Genomic DNA, 16,519 nt, shown 5'->3' on the forward strand with positions numbered 1-16,519 from the left:
TAAACAACATGTGATCTAGTTCCCCAACCAGGGATCAAACCTGGGCCACCTGCATGGGGAGCATGGAGTCTCAGCCACTGGACCACCAGGGACGTCCCAACAAAGCCTCATTTTCCTTGCTGCCCAGGCCCTGTGTTCTATCCGTGAGCCAAAGATGGCCTGTATGTGCAGTCCTTTCTTCACAGCAGGCTGAGATCTGTGAGCTCCAAAGTCTACCACTGCCTAACTGTGTTAAGTAGCACCCAGACAAAGAGATTTTGAGACATTTCAAGCCCACTTGCTTTGCATATCCCAGGAAAGTATACCCAGCATTTGCTAGCTGGGAATGAGCCCCAGGTCACAAAATCCCCAAGCTGCTGCTGTCCTTTGGAGATTTCTGACCCAGAGATTCCCAACTGCGCTACAGAGTGACATCACTTACACACACAGGAGCCCCTTCCCCCGAGTCCGCTTGCTCTCCTCCTAAGTAGAGACCCACTTCTGTGTAGCCTTTGGACAGACCCCTGCTGTGATGTACCTCCTGAAAAGCGTGTGTGCTTGGTCAGTCACTCAGTCATGTTCAACTCTTTGCAACCCCCTGGACGGTAGCCTGCCAGGCTCCTCTGTCCATGGAATTTCCCAGACAAGAATACTAGAGTGGGCTGCCATTTTCTGCTCCAGGGGATCTTCCCAACTCAGAGATCAAACCCTTGTCTCCTGCATTTCCTGCATTGGCAGGCGAGTTCTTTACCGCTGAACCATCAGGGACGCCTAATACAGCGTGTGTGTGCTACTGCCACCTGATGGTCAGATCTTTTCATTGCAAAGCCTCCTAATCCTTAAACCTCCTCCTAACAGAGTCCTTTCCCTTTTGCTAGGCTTCTTTCTTTTTTTATTTTTATTTTATTTTATTTTTTAACTTTACAATATTGTATTGGTTTTGCCATATATCAACATGAATCCACCACAGGTATACACGTGTTGCCCATCCTGAACCCTCCTCCCTCCTCCTTCCCCGTACCATCCCTCTGGGTCATCCCACTGCACCAGCCCCAAGCATCCAGTATCGTGCATCGAACATGGACTGGCGACTCGTTTCATATATGATATTATACATGTTTCAATGCCATTCTCCCAAATCATCCCACCCTCTCCCTCTCCCACAGAGTCCAAAAGACTGTTCTATACATCAGTGTCTCTTTTGCTGTCTCGTATACAGGGTTATTATCATCTTTCTAAATTCCATATATATGCGTTAGTATATGGAGAAGGCAATGGCACCCCACTCCAGTACTCTTGCCTGGAAAATCCCATGGATGGAGGAGCCTGGTAGGCTGCAGTCCATGGGGTCGCTAAGAGTCGGATACGACTGAGCGAATTCACTTTCACTTTTCACTTTCATGCATTGGAGAAGGAAATGGCAACCCACTCCAGTGTTCTTGCCTGGAGAATCCCAGGGACGGGGGAGCCTGGTGGGCTGCCATCTATGGGGTCGCACAGAGTCGGACACGACTGAAGTGACTTAGAAGCAGTAGCAGTATACTGTATTGGTGTTTTTCTTTCTGGCTTACTTCACTCTGTATAGGCTTCTTTCAAAAGTTCCCTGGTCCAAGTCCTCTGTCTGCTCAAATTTTCTGACCAATACAATACATTAATCCCTACTGAGATGTCAGTGGCTAGTTTATTTATTCACCAAATGTTTATGGAGCACTCAGTATCTCCTAAGCTGAGTTCTTGGGATACGGACATGTCACTCAGTTGTGTCCAACTCTTTGTGACCCCATGGATTGTAGCCTGCCACGCTCCTCCATCCATGGGATTTTCCAGGCAAATACTGGAGTAGGTTGCCATTTCCTTCTCCAGGGGATCTTCCCAACACAGGGATCAAACCCCAGTCTCCCACACTACAGGCAGACTCTACCATCTGAGCCACCAGGGAAGCCCATCTTGGTTTATATCATGGAACTAAACAGAAGAAAGTTCTGTGTGTCTGGCATTCTAGCAGCTTGAGGATGGCTTAAAGCTTTTCCTCTTTTAAGAACACTTCAGGGACTTCCCTGGTAGTCTGGTGGCTAAGACTCCATGCTTCCAATGCTGGGGACCAGGGTTTGATCCCTGCTCAGGGAACTAGATTCCGCATGCTGCAACTAAAGATTCAGCATGCCATAACTAAGACTGAGTACAATCAAATACATGATTTTTTAAAAACTATGTTACTTGTATCAGTTCAGTTCAGTCACTCAGTCGTGTCCGACTCTTTGCGACGCTATGAATCGCAGCACGCCAGGCCTCTCTGTCCATCACCAACTCCCAGAGTTCACTCAAACTCATGTCCATCGAGTTGGTGATGCCATCCAGCCATCTCACCCTCTGTCGTCCCCTTTTCCTCCTGCCCCCAATCCCTCCCAGCATCAGAGTCTTTTCCAATGAGTCAACTCTTCACATGAGGTGGCCAAAGTACTGGAGTTTCAGCTTTAGCATCATTGCTTCCAAAGAACACCCAGGGCTGATCTCCTTCAGAATGGACTGGTTGGATCTCCTTGCAGTCCAAGGGACTCTCAAGAGTCTTCTCCAACACCACAGTTCAAAAGCATCAATTCTTCGGCGCTCAGCTTTCTTCACAGTCCAACTCTCACATCCATACATGACCACTGGAAAAACCATAGCCTTGACTAGACGGACCTTTGTTGGCAAAGTAATGTCTCTGCTTTTGAATATGCTATCTAGGTTGGTCATAACTTTCCTTCCAAGGAGTAAGTGTCTTTTAATTTCATGGCTGCAGTCATTTTGGAGCCCCCCAAAATAAAGTTACTTGTATAAGCATATTTAAAAAAAAAAACAAAACCAACCTTATTGCTCAAAGTGTGGTCCATGGTATAGCAGCTGCAGTATCATTTGGAAGCTTCTGGGCTTCCCTGGTGGCTCAGAAAGTGAAGACTCCACCTGCAATTCAGAAGACCCAGGTTTAATCTTGGGTCGGGAAGATCCCCTGAAGAAGGAAATGGCAACCCACTCCAGTATTCTTACCTGGAGGATCCCATAGACAGAGGAGCCTGATGGGCTATTGTCCATGGGGTTGCATAAAGTCCAACACAACTGAGTGACTAACATAATTGTCACCATTAGGCCTGGAAGAGTTTTCGGACTTGAACTTCCTCCTTTTACCATGATTGAAAATATTGCAACACTCACACTTTTGTCACACACAGAATTTCACTCATATTGTCTCACTTCATCCTGTATCATCCCCATGGAGCACATGGTTCCTTCCCTGTTACACAGGAGGAAGAGAAAGCTAAGGTAGGGCAACCTCATTATCATCTTAGGATCCAGCATCTAGACAAAATCTTAAAGATTTTCTCCAGTTAGTTGTCTTTCATCTACTTGGTTTCCTTTGTTTTCAGCATCAACATCTCCTCTTCAAAAGCCCTGCAGGGAAGTTGAGTTTGGGAAGCAGAGGGCTGGGTGGGAGTGGGGTTTTAGGGTTCGAGCCCAGCCTTTCAGCCTCCCCTCTATGGACTTTGTTTCCAGGGACCTCAGAGAGGCATGCATGGAGCTCTGTTTGGAAAACTCTAATCTAAATCAACACTCTCCTGGGACAAGTAGGAAGTAGGCCTTAAGGAGAAAGGCGACTTGGCCAAAATCACACAGCAGGCTCTGGACCCAGCGGGGTCTGACTCTAGGAATCCCCCACCCCCACCCTGGGACCAAGCCCAGAGGTCAGCGTAGTCCCAGGAAGGGACAGCGCCCCTTGCTGGCCCAACTCTACTTAGTGGAGATGTGTTTGATAAACCATCATTCTTATAATCCTTCATTTCTATCTCATGGGGTCAAATTCAACATTCCACCTGTGAATGTTTTTTGTAATCTTATTTATTGATTTTTGGCTGTGCTGGGTCTTCGTTGTGCTCAGGCTTTTCTCTAGTTGTGGCGAGTGGGGGCTACTCTGTATTTGTGGTGCTCAGGCTTCTCATTGGGATGGCTTCTCTTGTTGCAGAGCACAGGCTCTAGGGTGAGATGGCTTCAGTAGTTGCTCCACATGGGCTCCATAGATGTGGCTCCAGGGCTCTAGAGCACAGGCTCAATAGTCATGGCTCTTGGGTTTAATTGCTCTTTGATGTGTGGGATCTTCCTAGATCACGAATGGAACCCAAGTCTCCTGCATTGGCAGGCAGATTCTTTACCTCTGAGCCACCTGGGAAGTCCTCCACCTGTTAATCTCACCATTTCCGAGACGCCCCCTTCCCTTAACATACCAGGATGGAGGTGTGGGGCGGGGGCAAGGTTTTTTATTTTTAGACATTTCAAAACTGTGAATATACCATACACACAGAAAGCCCCCAACCACATCCATGCCAAGAGATAGAATGCTGCCTGGCCTCTCTGGGCACTGTCCAGCTTTCAGGTAGCACATCCTTGCTGCTGTTAGTGGGCACAACTCTTTCTGCAGCCCTCTGCACAACCACTCCATCTGTCTGTTTTGAACTTTATATAAATGAAATTGTACTCTCAGCATACTTTTGTGATTCTTAAACCCCACGTGATGTCTATAAGATTCACCCATCTTGTGACCACAGCCAATTTTGTTTTATCCATTTTCTTTGCTGTTGAGTGTGTATGAATGAATGTAGATGTATGAATGTACATGATTTACATGAATTGAGTATGTATGAATGACTATACATGTATGAATGTACATGAATCATTTTATGTGTACATGGTTTATGTGTTAACTCTTTTCTTTAATAATTTTATATCTATTTATTTATTTGGCTGCACTGGGTCTTAGTTGTGGTATGCAGGGTCTTTGATCTTCATTGTAGCATGTAGGATCTAGTTCCCTGATCAGGGATGGAACCTGGACCCCATGCACTGGAAGTGTGAAGTCTTACCCACTGGACCACCAGGGAAATCCCCATGTGTTCATTCTTCTGGGATAGGTAGGCATTTAGGTTGTTTCTAGTTGGGGGCTATTGTGGATGATGGTGCTGCAACCTTCTAGCAGAGAGATCTGCTCTTCTGTTCTCCAAGGAGAGTGAGACCCCAGGAGAAAGGGACTCAGGAGAGGTAGCCAGGCCCATCCCAGGGGTTTAAAAGACCTGTCCTTGACCCACCCCCACTTCCAGTTCTCTTTGCCCCAAGCTCAGCAAGGCCACAGACGATGAGATTTCAAGTTTTTATCATAAAACAAAGCTTAAGTCACAGAGAACAGGACACTTTCCACTCAACATATACAACACACATTCACTGAGCACCTGCTGAGGCCAGGCTGTGTGCTCGGCCCCAGGGGAGACCTGAGATGGGGGAGGTCACAGTCACTGCTCCCAGGGGCTCACAGGCTGGTGAGGAGACAGACAGGGGCACATCTTCCAAACAAGTCTCAGGGAATCAGAAGTGCTAAAATAGTCAAAGAGCGATTCATTCCTCCCGGGAGGTCAGGAGAAGCCACATTTGTGTGGCGTCTTGGGAGCAGGGGGACTTTTGATGAAAGGGTTGTGGGGGGTGCCGGGTGGCAGGGGGACAGCACTGCAGGGAGCTGCAGGAGGTCTGGAGTGGAGGGCATGCTCAGGGCCTGGGCCAGAGGTTCTAGACAACCCAGAACATTCCAGAAAAAAACAAAAACTAGGAGACCAACGCATTATGCCAACTTTTCATTGTTACAGGTTGAAAAGTGAAAGCGTTAATTGCTCAGTCATATCCGACTCTTTGCGACCACATGGACTGTAGCCCTCCAGGCTCCCCTGTCCATGGAAATTTCCAGACAATAAGAGTGGAGTGGGTGGCCATTCCCTTCTCCAGGGGATCTTCCCAACCCAGGTACAGGTTAGGGCATCACAAAAATAAGAGATAAAAAAGGAAACGCTATCATCTCCTTTCAACATCACTTCCTAAACATGGGACTATTTTAATATTCTACTCCCTTCCAGAAAGGACATCATTTCCAAATAAAAGACTCTCTTTCAAAGTTGGTTTAATTTAACAAAAAGATACTAAGAATTTTTTTTTAAAAAAGAAAAAGATACCAGGAAATCCTTATTTCCCATTTTGCTACAGACCCTAAAAATCTTGCCCCTGGAGTAGCACCACTTTGCAAAACAGAAAATGGAAGCCGCTTAGGGGGAGGGAAGTGAGCACCTGGGGATCTGGGGTGAGAAAGGAGGCAGAACTGGAGCTGGCCACAGGGTGTGGACTTTATCCTGAAGACACAGGCCACCCTGAGGGTTTTGAGTAGGACTGGGGTTCCATCTGCACTTTAGAAAGACCTTGTGGAGGGAGGCTGGGTGGAGGAAGGCTGGGTGAACAGAGGAGGTTGGAGACTGGGTCTTGTTCCCAGGGCTCTTGTACCTCCTTCTGAAGGTCCCCCCAGCCAACGGCACCCTGCTGAGCCCCACAACACCCAGGAGACCCTGAGCAGAGTGGACAGGCATCTCTGGAGTCATGGACGTGCTGGGACTGGGGACAGGAAAGGCTGAGCACCATGACTAGTCCTGCTGGAAGTAGAACTTGGTGACCTTGAGGGCCTCTGTGGGCATATTGGTGAGGCCCACGGGCTGGTCGGCCTCCAGTGATGTGCAGAGGAACCAGCCGGGGCAGGCAGCTGACTCAAAGCTGGTGGTGGGCCCGTTGTCGAAGCGGATGAAGGCGAAGCGCTTGTCCTGCTCCCTGTTCTGGTTCAAGTCAGTGATGTTCACGGCCTGGAAGTCAAGAAGAAGCAAGTGAGGGCAGAGGAGCATAAAGGTCCTTGCAGCCCACCTGGCCATCTGGCTGCCCAGAGTAAGTGCTGGGGAAATACTGGCCTGGCAAAAGTGTCCTGGGTCTCAGGACAGCCTGATACAAGAAGGTTGTCCCATGCTTACACCTTGATTTGGGGACATCTGGCCACTGTAGCCTTGGGTCAATATGTTTGACAAGCACATGGTCCCATCAACAGAGACCAAGGCCTGTGGAGGCTGGACTCTGTCATGTCTGCACCTCTGAGAGACGGGAGAGTGCAGCAGCTGGGAAGGGTATGGCAGTCCACATTATTTACAATATCCTGGTCATTGCTACTCCACACAAAGCAGGCAGTCACTTTCCACTAAAGTGCCTGTTCACTAGTGGACAGAAAGGACAATGCCACAGTTACAGCCACTCTCATTTGGATTAAGATTTCGTCCAACAGTCCCCTGAAAGAAAGCTCTCTTTTTCTAGGGCTGATAGCCCATTAATGTTGCACAGGTGCACAAGGCCCTAGAAGGGGATGCCAACTCATGGATTCGAGTAGATAAGGGCTGGAAAAGAATGGTCCCAAAGGTTGGCTTTACTGGAAGAGGGCAAGTCCAAGTGGGTTAGTGGCCCTTGGGCAAGAGAGTAACACACAGAGGCTGAGGTCCCCAAAGGAGCCATGCCTCCTGGTGTCCTCATCCTGGAAACCCCCTCTCTCATTGAGGCTAGACTTAGCCACATGGCAAGCTTTAGTTAACTGGACATTAATGGTATGATACAAACAAAAGTTTAGTAAGTGCTTGCACACTAAGGCTTGCCTTTTTGGAGTTATCCCTCTTGGAAACCAACCACCATTCTGTAAGGAAGCTTAAGCTGACAACTGAAATCAGTGAGACCGTGTGGAAGGAGAACCTGGAGGATGAGCCCCAGCCAAGCTCCCTGCTGAATGTGGCTGCAGGAGGGAACTCAGTTACGCCATGGGGCACAGATCTGCTCAGCTGATCCTAGTCAACCCCCAGAATCATGAGAAAGAACACGCTGTGCTTGTTTTAAGACACTGAGTTTGGGGATGGTTGTTGTCTGAGGCAGGTCCTTACCTCTAACTTGAGCTTGATCTCATCTCCAGATTTTACGCAGGCCAGGCACAGCTTCCCCCCATGGATCCCCAGGAACATAGTATGGGGTTCGATGGGTACCACATCTATCTTCTCTGGGGAAGAACAAAGGGGAAGTTCAGGTTGTAGAGAAGAGGAGGCAGAGATGGAGAAGACACAGCAGGCTGGACTCTCCCTGGGGACTTTTCTGTTCCCCTAACTAAAATCCTGGGCTTCCCTGGTGGCTCAGTGGTAAAGAATACTTCTGCAATTCAGGAGACAAGGGTTTGATGCCCACGTCGGGAAGATCCCCTGGAGAAGGAAATGGCAACCCACTCCAATATTCTTGCCTAGACAATCCATGGACAGAGGAACCTGGAAGGTTACCATCCATGGGGTTGTTAAAGAGTCAAATACAACCTAGCAACTGAAAAAACAAGCAGATTAAAACCCCAAGGTCAGAAGGACAGTGAGACCCCATCTTCTTGGTCAGGATCCAAACAGAAGATTAAACCAAGCACATTATCTAGCTATTCCTCAAGGACCAAGGCGCCTAAATTCTGCTCCAAGTGATTGCTACCCTTCCCTTCTTTCCCTGGACTTCCCAGGTGGCTCAGTAGTAAAGAATCCACCTGCCAATGCAGTAACATAAGAGACAAGGGTTTTATCCCTGGGTTGGGAAGATCTCCTGGAGGAGCAAATGGCAACGTTGCCACTCCAGTACTCTTGCCTGTAAAATCTCATGGACAGAGAAGCCTAGTGAGCTACAGTCTATGGGATCACAAGAATCGGACATGATTGAGCACATGTACACACCCCCTTCCCCAGGACCCCTGTCCTCTAGGTCCACAGGTGTGCTGCCCATGGGGCCCAGTACATGATATCATGAGTGGGGCCCCACGGCTTGGTCCACAGAAGCCTGGGTGGGTTTGAACCCATATTTTTCCCGTGGTGGTCTCCATGCACTCATTGGGAGTGAAGACCTCCGTTTCTCTGTGCTTTAACATCCTTATTCGGAGAGTTACCAGAGGACAGGAAAAGTGGGTCTCACACCCTTTTAGAGTGAGGAAGGGGCAGAGAACAAGAATGGGGATCATGCCATTCTACTATACCAGACTACCCAACAAGGACATGAAAACATCCTAGAGGGCTGGTGCTGGAAGAAACCCATATCCTATCAACCAATTGCCCTTCTCTTACTAAGGGGAAAACCAAGGAACAGAGTGAGTGAACCTTGTTCAAATTCATCCAGGTTGACATGGATCTGGAATATGACTCAATGTGGTGTCCAAGATTAAGAGATATAAACCAGCCTGTGGATGGTGTATTAGTTTTAGGTGGGAGTGAGAGTTTGAACACACAGAAACACGGGCTTCCCAGGCACTAGAGGAAGAAAAGGGCTGGTCTTGCCTTCTGGGCCCTGCCCTCCCATTTATGGCCTGGGGATCATGGTGTCCATAGGTGGTGGCTCCCAACCTAGGTTCTACGTTTTCTATCTTCTTGAGGCTCCCCTCATATGTGTCCTTCAGTGGCCAGGCCTCTCTAGCTTCAAACGTGGCCACAAAGAACCAACAGGGATTAAGACATGGTACCTAAAATTCCCAGGGTCAAGCCACAATGCTGCAAACTCCTGGGCAAAGTGACCGGTGCCCACTCAGCATTGACCTTCCTGGCCACCACTCACCCTCTAATTTAGTATTTGGTCCTTGCAAGTATCCAGCAACTAATTGGTTATTCCTCAGGTAGAAGATCTTCTGGTTGACATCCCAGATCCTGAAAAACAGAAGGACCCAGCTATAGTGGACAGCTGCTGAGTGCCCAGCCCCTTCTCTGTATTCCCCAGAGTGTGTTCAGTTTTCTCCCAAGGGTGTGGAATTAAACACACCCATAGCATGACTGTGAAGTCTGAGGTCAACACTGGTTAAGAGACAGACCCAAATTCCAGATCTGGTAGGCCATGTGCCTGCCTTCTACCCCTCTTCTCACCTTGTTTCTCATCCTCAGCTTCCCAAGCAGCCACCTCCTACTTCAGCAAAGCAGACTCTAGATTAGGACCATTAATAAACTTCCTGGGTGTAGACATGTTCTTTGTCTGCACCATCCAATATGGTAGCCATCAATCACTTGCAGCTATTGAGACATGCAGCTATTGAGGTCTTGAAATGTGGTGTGATTGAGGATCCACATATTTTCTAATTTTTTTTTTTGTGGTCACACAGCATGTGGAATCTTAGTTCCCAGACCATGGATTAAACCTACACCCCTTGCATTGAAGCACAGAGTCTTAACCCCTGAACCACCAGGGAAAGTCCCCAATTTTTTATTTTCTTGTATGTTTTTATGAATTTAAATGAAAACCTCAAGAGTCATCTGAGATTAGTGGCCCCCACAGCACAGAGCTAGAAGCTTCAAGGGTGAGGCCCCATTGCAGCTAACTCGCTCCAAGCCTTAGACCATGAAGACTTGTCCCCAAAGTCTGTTCCCTACTGACAAGTCAGCTTCCCTTCCAGTTCACCCTGTGGCCTGTTTCTGGCTCCCTGTTTTTTCTTCTTGGTGAAGAGCCTCTCTGTCTGAGAGCGGGGCTTGTAGCTGTGAGATGGAGTAACAGGGCCCCAGCCAGGATGTGGACACTTCACTCCCTGCTGCCCCCATCCCCCAGCATGACCTTGGACCTGTGCCTCATCTCCTCACCTGTGAAAGGGGGCTGGCAACACCTATCTCATCAGGTGACCTTGAAGAGCTCATAAGCTCAGAGAGAGGGGGTCAGTCAAACCGTAAAGTTCTTGGCTGGAATGAGCATTTGACCTTTCATGACTATTCTTAGCTCCTGGATGAGTTGAATTCCATCTGAAAGGATTAAATGTTCCTTTCTAGAGGCCTTCTGGAGATCCCAGCCAATGGGAGGAGGTCAAGGCAGACCCCTGGGAAGGGGAGGGGCTTCTCTGGGACCCACACAGGCACACTGAGTCCCAGCCTGTAGCCTCAGGCAAGAAGAAACAGAGAGGGGCGCTGTGGACAGGACACAGTCCAGAGCTCCAGAATGATGGTTAACAGTTCCTGATTGTGTTGGTACATCAGGCGGTCCAGCTCCCCTGGGGGCTCAGTTTCCCCATCTGTGACTTGGAGTGAATTCTAACCCTACCTGCATTACAAGGTTGTGAAAGCCAAAGGCACAGATAACATTGTGACAGTGTTTTGTGTGACACTGTTTTGAGAGCTGGAGGGTGAGGTCATCCCGACAAGTCCTGGGACATCGGAGCCCAAAGGCCACATGAAGACAGCACTCTGTTTTAATCACCATCACAGCCTGCTATTTTTACAGCAGGGATGGTGACACCTCACCACATTCCTGACCCAGTTTTTAATCATCGTAATAGTTTTCAGGAGCCTGATGGGCTACAGTCCATAGGATCGCTGAGAGTCAGACACGACTGAAACCCCTGCCTACCACAATAGTTTTCAGACACTTTACTGCTCACAAAACACTCACAATGTTATCCGTGCCTTTGGCTTTCACAATCTTATAATGCAGGTAGGGTTAGAATTCACCCCAGGTCACAGATGGGGAAACTGAGGCCCCAGGGGAGCTGGACCCTCTAATGTACCAACACAACCAGGCGTTGTTAACCATCAGTCTGGAACTCTGGGCTGTGTCCTGTCCACAGTGACCCTTTTTGTTTCTTTGTCCAGAGCACTCTCCCAGGCTTTAGCCTCAGCATGGCTCTGGGCACGCTTATGTCACCAAGATGCCTGAGCCCCTGGGCAAGTAAGTCAGGCTTCCAGTCAAGCTTTGCACATCTGGGAGATTTTTAAATACAAGTGCCAAAGATCACAGATGTGGCAGCCAAGCTTAGTTAGCTAACCTTAGGCAGCTAACCCTAACCTTAATTATTAATGGATGCTTAATGGCTCAGACGGTAAAGCGTCTGTCTACAATGCGGGAGACCCAGGTTCAATCCCTGGGTGGGGAAGATCTCCTGGAGAAAGAAATGGCAACCCACTCCAGTATTCTTGCCTGGAAAATCCCACCAAAGAGGAACCTGGTAGGCTACAGTCCATGGGATCGCAAAGAGTCGGACACGACTGAGCGACTTTACTTCACTTCACTTCACTTTCAAGCCCAAACCCAGGGCAGCTCCAGACAGCTGTGTCCTGCCTCGCTTTTCTATCCCTCCAGCCCCACTTCCCTGGGGTCAGCCTTACCTGAAGGCTTGCATCTCGCAGCGTCTCTTTCCCAAGGGGTGGCAGGCTGTTTCTGAACGGAACAGGAAGAGGAGAAGACAGATTAGGTAACCGTGGATGTAGATGTCCATCCTGTGACCTCGAGGCGATGGGGGACTGCCATTTCAGACCCAGAGGAGCTGCTTATAAAGAAAAGAGTCGCTCACCCAGCCAGGCTGCGGGCGCCTGTCCCACGAAAACGAACGGAAACGCCTGCACATTTCCAAAACGAGAAACCTTGCTGTTGTCACTTTCAACTCTGCCGAGTGTCGCAATGGGATGTCGTAACCCATTCCCTCCCCTTTTCCTCTGTGCAATTTCCCCAAAATCGAGATTTCTATTTCCCCTTCACCCAGTTCCTGGGAAGAAGGGCACAATGAAAACTCAAGCCCCTCATCTGCCCGACAGGTATCCTGAAGCTTTGAAAAACTGGATGTGAGTAGAAATGTCCCCCTCTTGTAAGAAGCCAAGTGGCAGGGTTCCCAGTGCACGTCAGAGACTCAGGCCATTTTGTGTTCTTTGAAAGAGGGGCAGCCTTGTTGGACCTTGGACCAGGGGCTGGCAAATACTCTGTCAAACAAAGATTAGATGGCAAACATTTTAGGATTTCTGGGGCCATACATCATTATTACTCGACTGTCATAGTTGAAAAGCAATCTTAGACAATCTGTAATGTGTGCATGTGTGCAGGCACTAAGTCGTGTCTGACTCTTTATGACCACACGGTCTGCAGCCGACCATGCTCCTCTGTCCGTGGGATTCTCTAGGCAAGCATACTGGAGCGGGTTGCCATTTCTTCCTCCTGGGGACCTTCCTGACCCAGGGATCAAACCCGTGTCTCCTGCATTGGCAGACAGATTTTTCCCCACTGAGCCACTGGGGAAGCCCAGCCAATCTGCAAACCCACAAGCTAATTGGTTTCCAGGACAACTTTATTTACAAAACAGGTGGTGGCTGGATTTGGCCCGAGGCTTGCTTTCTCCTGTTCTAGAGTAAACTTCCTGCCAGGGGACTTTGAAACCAACTCTATTCCTGTTATCCATGTCTTTGAAGTTAGGGTCTTGGGAAAATGGGATGAACTCCACATCCCATTTGGGATGGAAATGAATCCCAAACTGCCTCTGGCACGTGCTGTTTGCCACCTGTGTGACCTGGAACCAATCATTTGTTTGGGTCTCTGCTTCTACCTCTTCATACTCAGAATGAGATTGATTATGTCATCCTTATGGGTACAGGGAGAGAAGGAATGTGAGAGGGAGGAAGGAACAAAGGAATGTGGGAAAGGAAGTGGAAATGGAGGGAAGGAGGGAGATTGGTTGATTGGAAGGTGAAAGTTCTGGGTCAGAGTAGGCATTCAGAAACATTAACTTCCTTTCTTCCTACATTCTAGACAGGGAAAAGGAAAGTATATTCCTCTTTATGGACAGAGAAGAGTTGAAGTGGGTCCTACATGATCTCAATGGTAGGAGGATGGACCTCTAGTGCAGAAGGACAGATTGTGGCATTTGAGAACTTGATGGGCCTCACCCCATCCTTGTTTCTGAAGAAGACCCAGAGAAGCAAAGACATCTGCCCAAGGTCACACAGCTCGTCCATGGCAAGGTACAGCCAGAAATCCAGGTCTCCTGGTTCCCACCCAAGGGACACCCTATTACAGCAGCAGATCTTGAGGAGTCTGACTTTATTTTCAGCCATCCCATCAGAGGTTGTGTTCAAATGAGGGTAAAATCTGTGAAAAAGGAAGGCTGCATGACATATTTGAAAGTTACTAGGAGAGTGGATCTTAAAAGTTCTCATCACGAGCAAAAGCAAAAAATTAATTGTATTACTGTGTTGTACATCTGAAACTCCCATAATGTAATACATCAATTGTTGCTGTTTATGCTAAGTTATGTCCAACTCTTTTTCGACCCAAAGACTGTAGCCCGCCAGGCTCCTCTGTCCATAGGATTTCCCAGGCAAGAATACTGGAGTGGGTTGCCATTTCCTATGTCATTTGTACCTCATAAGTCAGTTATGTCTTGATAAAAATGTTTTTTTAAAGAGGAAGTTTGCAAATGAACTTTCTCAGATCTTTAAAGAGCTCTTCTTTCAGAGCAAATGCAACATTTCTGCAAAAATTGTGTCACCTCCCCGAGTGGAATGAAACAGCATGTAGGCCCTTTCTGGGCAGGGGGGTAGGAGTCCCTGGGGCTGGGCAGTGGAGTCACTTAGGACTGGGGCTCCCAGGCAACGAGCCAGGGCTCTCTGGATCTGTTTCCTTATCCATTGTGTGTATTAGTTGCTCAGTTGTGTCTTGACTCTTTGCGACCCCATGGACTATAGCCTGCCAAACTACTCTGTCTGTGGGATTTCCAAGGCAAGAATACTGGAGTGGGTTGTCATGCCCTCCTCTGGGGATCTTCCCAACCCAGGGATCAAACCCGCATCTTTTACATCTCCTGCATTGGCAGTAGGGTTCTTTACCACTAGCTCCACCTGGGAAGCCAGCCCCTACCGGCATCTCTGACTACATGTAGTCTCGCTTCTGGTGCTCAGCCTTCACTCCACTTCCTGAGTTGAGGTTAATGACCATGCCACAGAGTGGACTCTGCCTCCCCCATCAGCACCCCGAGCTTCCCTCCCAGCTGCAGACATCACCGCTATAACTGGTGCCTGCTACATGCCAAGCCCTGCCCTGCTATTATAACCAGTGACAACAGAAATAACTAAGACCCACTTCAAGGGAAACAGGACATTCAGGTGAAATCTGTGTCCTAAGAGTGACCCGAGACAGGCTCCACGGAGACCACACGGGTGAACCTTCATTGTGGATGCCTGTAAAGTGTTCAGGGCAGTCTGCCCACACGGGAAGTATCCTATATATGAGAACTCTTTCTCAGTTTCAGTTAATGGCATCTTTCAGTTCTAGGATTTCCAGTTGCTTCCTTTTTTTTTTTTTATAGAGTTTCTAGTTCTCTGCCAAAAATTGCAATCTTGTCTTTGACACCTTTGATCCTGTTATTCCTTCAGGTTCTTACAAAGGCTTCTCCAGTTGACTCTATCATTTGAATCCCCTCTGGGTTTCCTTCTATTGTCTCTTTTTCTCTTTTGCACATACTGTCTTGCGTATGCTGATTACTTTTATTAACTGTTGGACACTGTAGCTTGAGGCTCTGGGTAATGTATGCCCTCAGAGACACTTCACTTTTTTTGTATGCAAATGTTTATAGCAACATTATTCATAGCCACATATTCTTAACAGCCCAAATCTGAAAACATTCCAAATGTTCATCAGTGGATGAGTGGACAAACTGTAGTTATCCTATGATATTGTTGTTGTTGTTTAGCCACTAAGTCATGTCCGACTCTTTGCATCCCCATGGACTTTGCCCATCAGGCTCCTCCGTCCATGGGATTTCCCAGGCAAGAATACTAGAGTGGGTTACCATTTTCTTCTCCAGGGGATCTTCCTGACCCAGGGATCAAAGTTGTGTCTCCTGCATTGGCAGGTGGGTTCTTTACCACGGAGCCACCTGGGAAGCCCTATCCTCTGATACACTGCTGGGCAATAAAAAGAAGAAAAATACTGATACATGCAACAACATGGATGAACCTCCAAAACTTGGCAATGAATGAAAGAAGTACAAAAGACAATGTACTGTACCATTTCATGTATATAAAATTCTAGAAAAGGTAAAACTATAATGAGAAGATTCTCAGTTGTCTGGAGCAGGGGGTCTAAGGAGGGGGTTGACAGTGATGAAGCATGGGAAATTTTTTTGGAATGAATATACTTAGTGCTACTGAAATACACAGTTAAATATGGTTAAAATAGTGTGTTTTAAAAATAATATATTTCTTTCTTTTTGGCTGAGCTGGGTCTTTGTTGCGGAGTGGGTTTTTCTTTAGTTGCAGAGAGCAGGGGCTACTCTCTAGTTGTGAGACATGGGGTTCTCATGGCGGTGGCGTCTCTTATTGCAGAGCATGGGCTTTAGGGCACATAGGCTTCAGTAGTTGCAACTCCTGGGCTCTAGAGCTTGGGTTCAGTAGTCGTGGTGCACGGGCTTAGTTGCTCTGCAATATGTGGGATCTTCCCAGACCAGGGATGGAACCTGGTGCTTCTGCTGGGCACCAAGGTCAAGGGTACTGCAGCCCCAGGCAACTTCACCCAAACAGGGCTTGAGATGACTCAGAACTGGGTTTCAGGAACTGTGCAGGCTGCTCCATTTAGGTCCCAGCCCAAACCTAGGTTGTTTAAGGTGGGGCGGGTCTCTCCTACTCAGAGGGAGATAAAGTACAAACTGTGTCCTTCTCCACCCCTGAGCCCCACGAGTCTGCCTGATAGAAGTGGTTGAAAAGGTGAGCAGGAGTCAGAGAGGAAGGAATTTTAATTCCTCTGCAAGGAGCAGGGCATTTATCTAAAAGGAAACTGAATCAGAGGGTGACAGTGTCAGATTTGTCTTATTAAGATCAACCTAGGAATAGTGACCAGATGGACCAGGGTTGGACTGAGCTTGGGGGTGACTGAGCCTGAAACA

At 48.1% G+C, this 16,519-nt stretch overlaps 1 protein-coding gene across 3 annotated transcripts in view; it reads right to left on the bottom strand.

The window, feature by feature from the left end:
- Positions 1-5,141: 5,141 nt before the first annotated feature.
- The window catches only part of IL1RN (interleukin 1 receptor antagonist), a 21,573-nt gene continuing 10,195 nt past the window's right edge, over positions 5,142-16,519 (bottom strand). Inside the window, exons 1-5 of one of the 3 annotated variants that reach the window (XM_010834103.1) lie at positions 12,167-12,251; positions 11,982-12,033; positions 9,463-9,551; positions 7,782-7,894; positions 5,142-6,674 (exon numbers count right to left, since the gene is read on the bottom strand). In XM_010834103.1, the coding sequence (XP_010832405.1) occupies positions 6,462-6,674; positions 7,782-7,894; positions 9,463-9,551; positions 11,982-11,995 (429 nt within the window). In that variant the 5' untranslated portion in view covers positions 11,996-12,033; positions 12,167-12,251 and the 3' untranslated portion in view covers positions 5,142-6,461. Of the gene's footprint in view, positions 6,675-7,781; positions 7,895-9,462; positions 9,552-11,981; positions 12,252-16,519 lie in introns of those variants that run through there. The other 2 variants (XM_010834102.1, XM_010834101.1) reach the window with 2 other exon arrangements.

Source organism: Bison bison, unplaced genomic scaffold (assembly GCF_000754665.1).
Source record: "Bison bison bison isolate TAMUID 2011002044 unplaced genomic scaffold, Bison_UMD1.0 scf7180017864020, whole genome shotgun sequence".
NCBI lineage: Eukaryota > Metazoa > Chordata > Mammalia > Artiodactyla > Bovidae > Bison > Bison bison.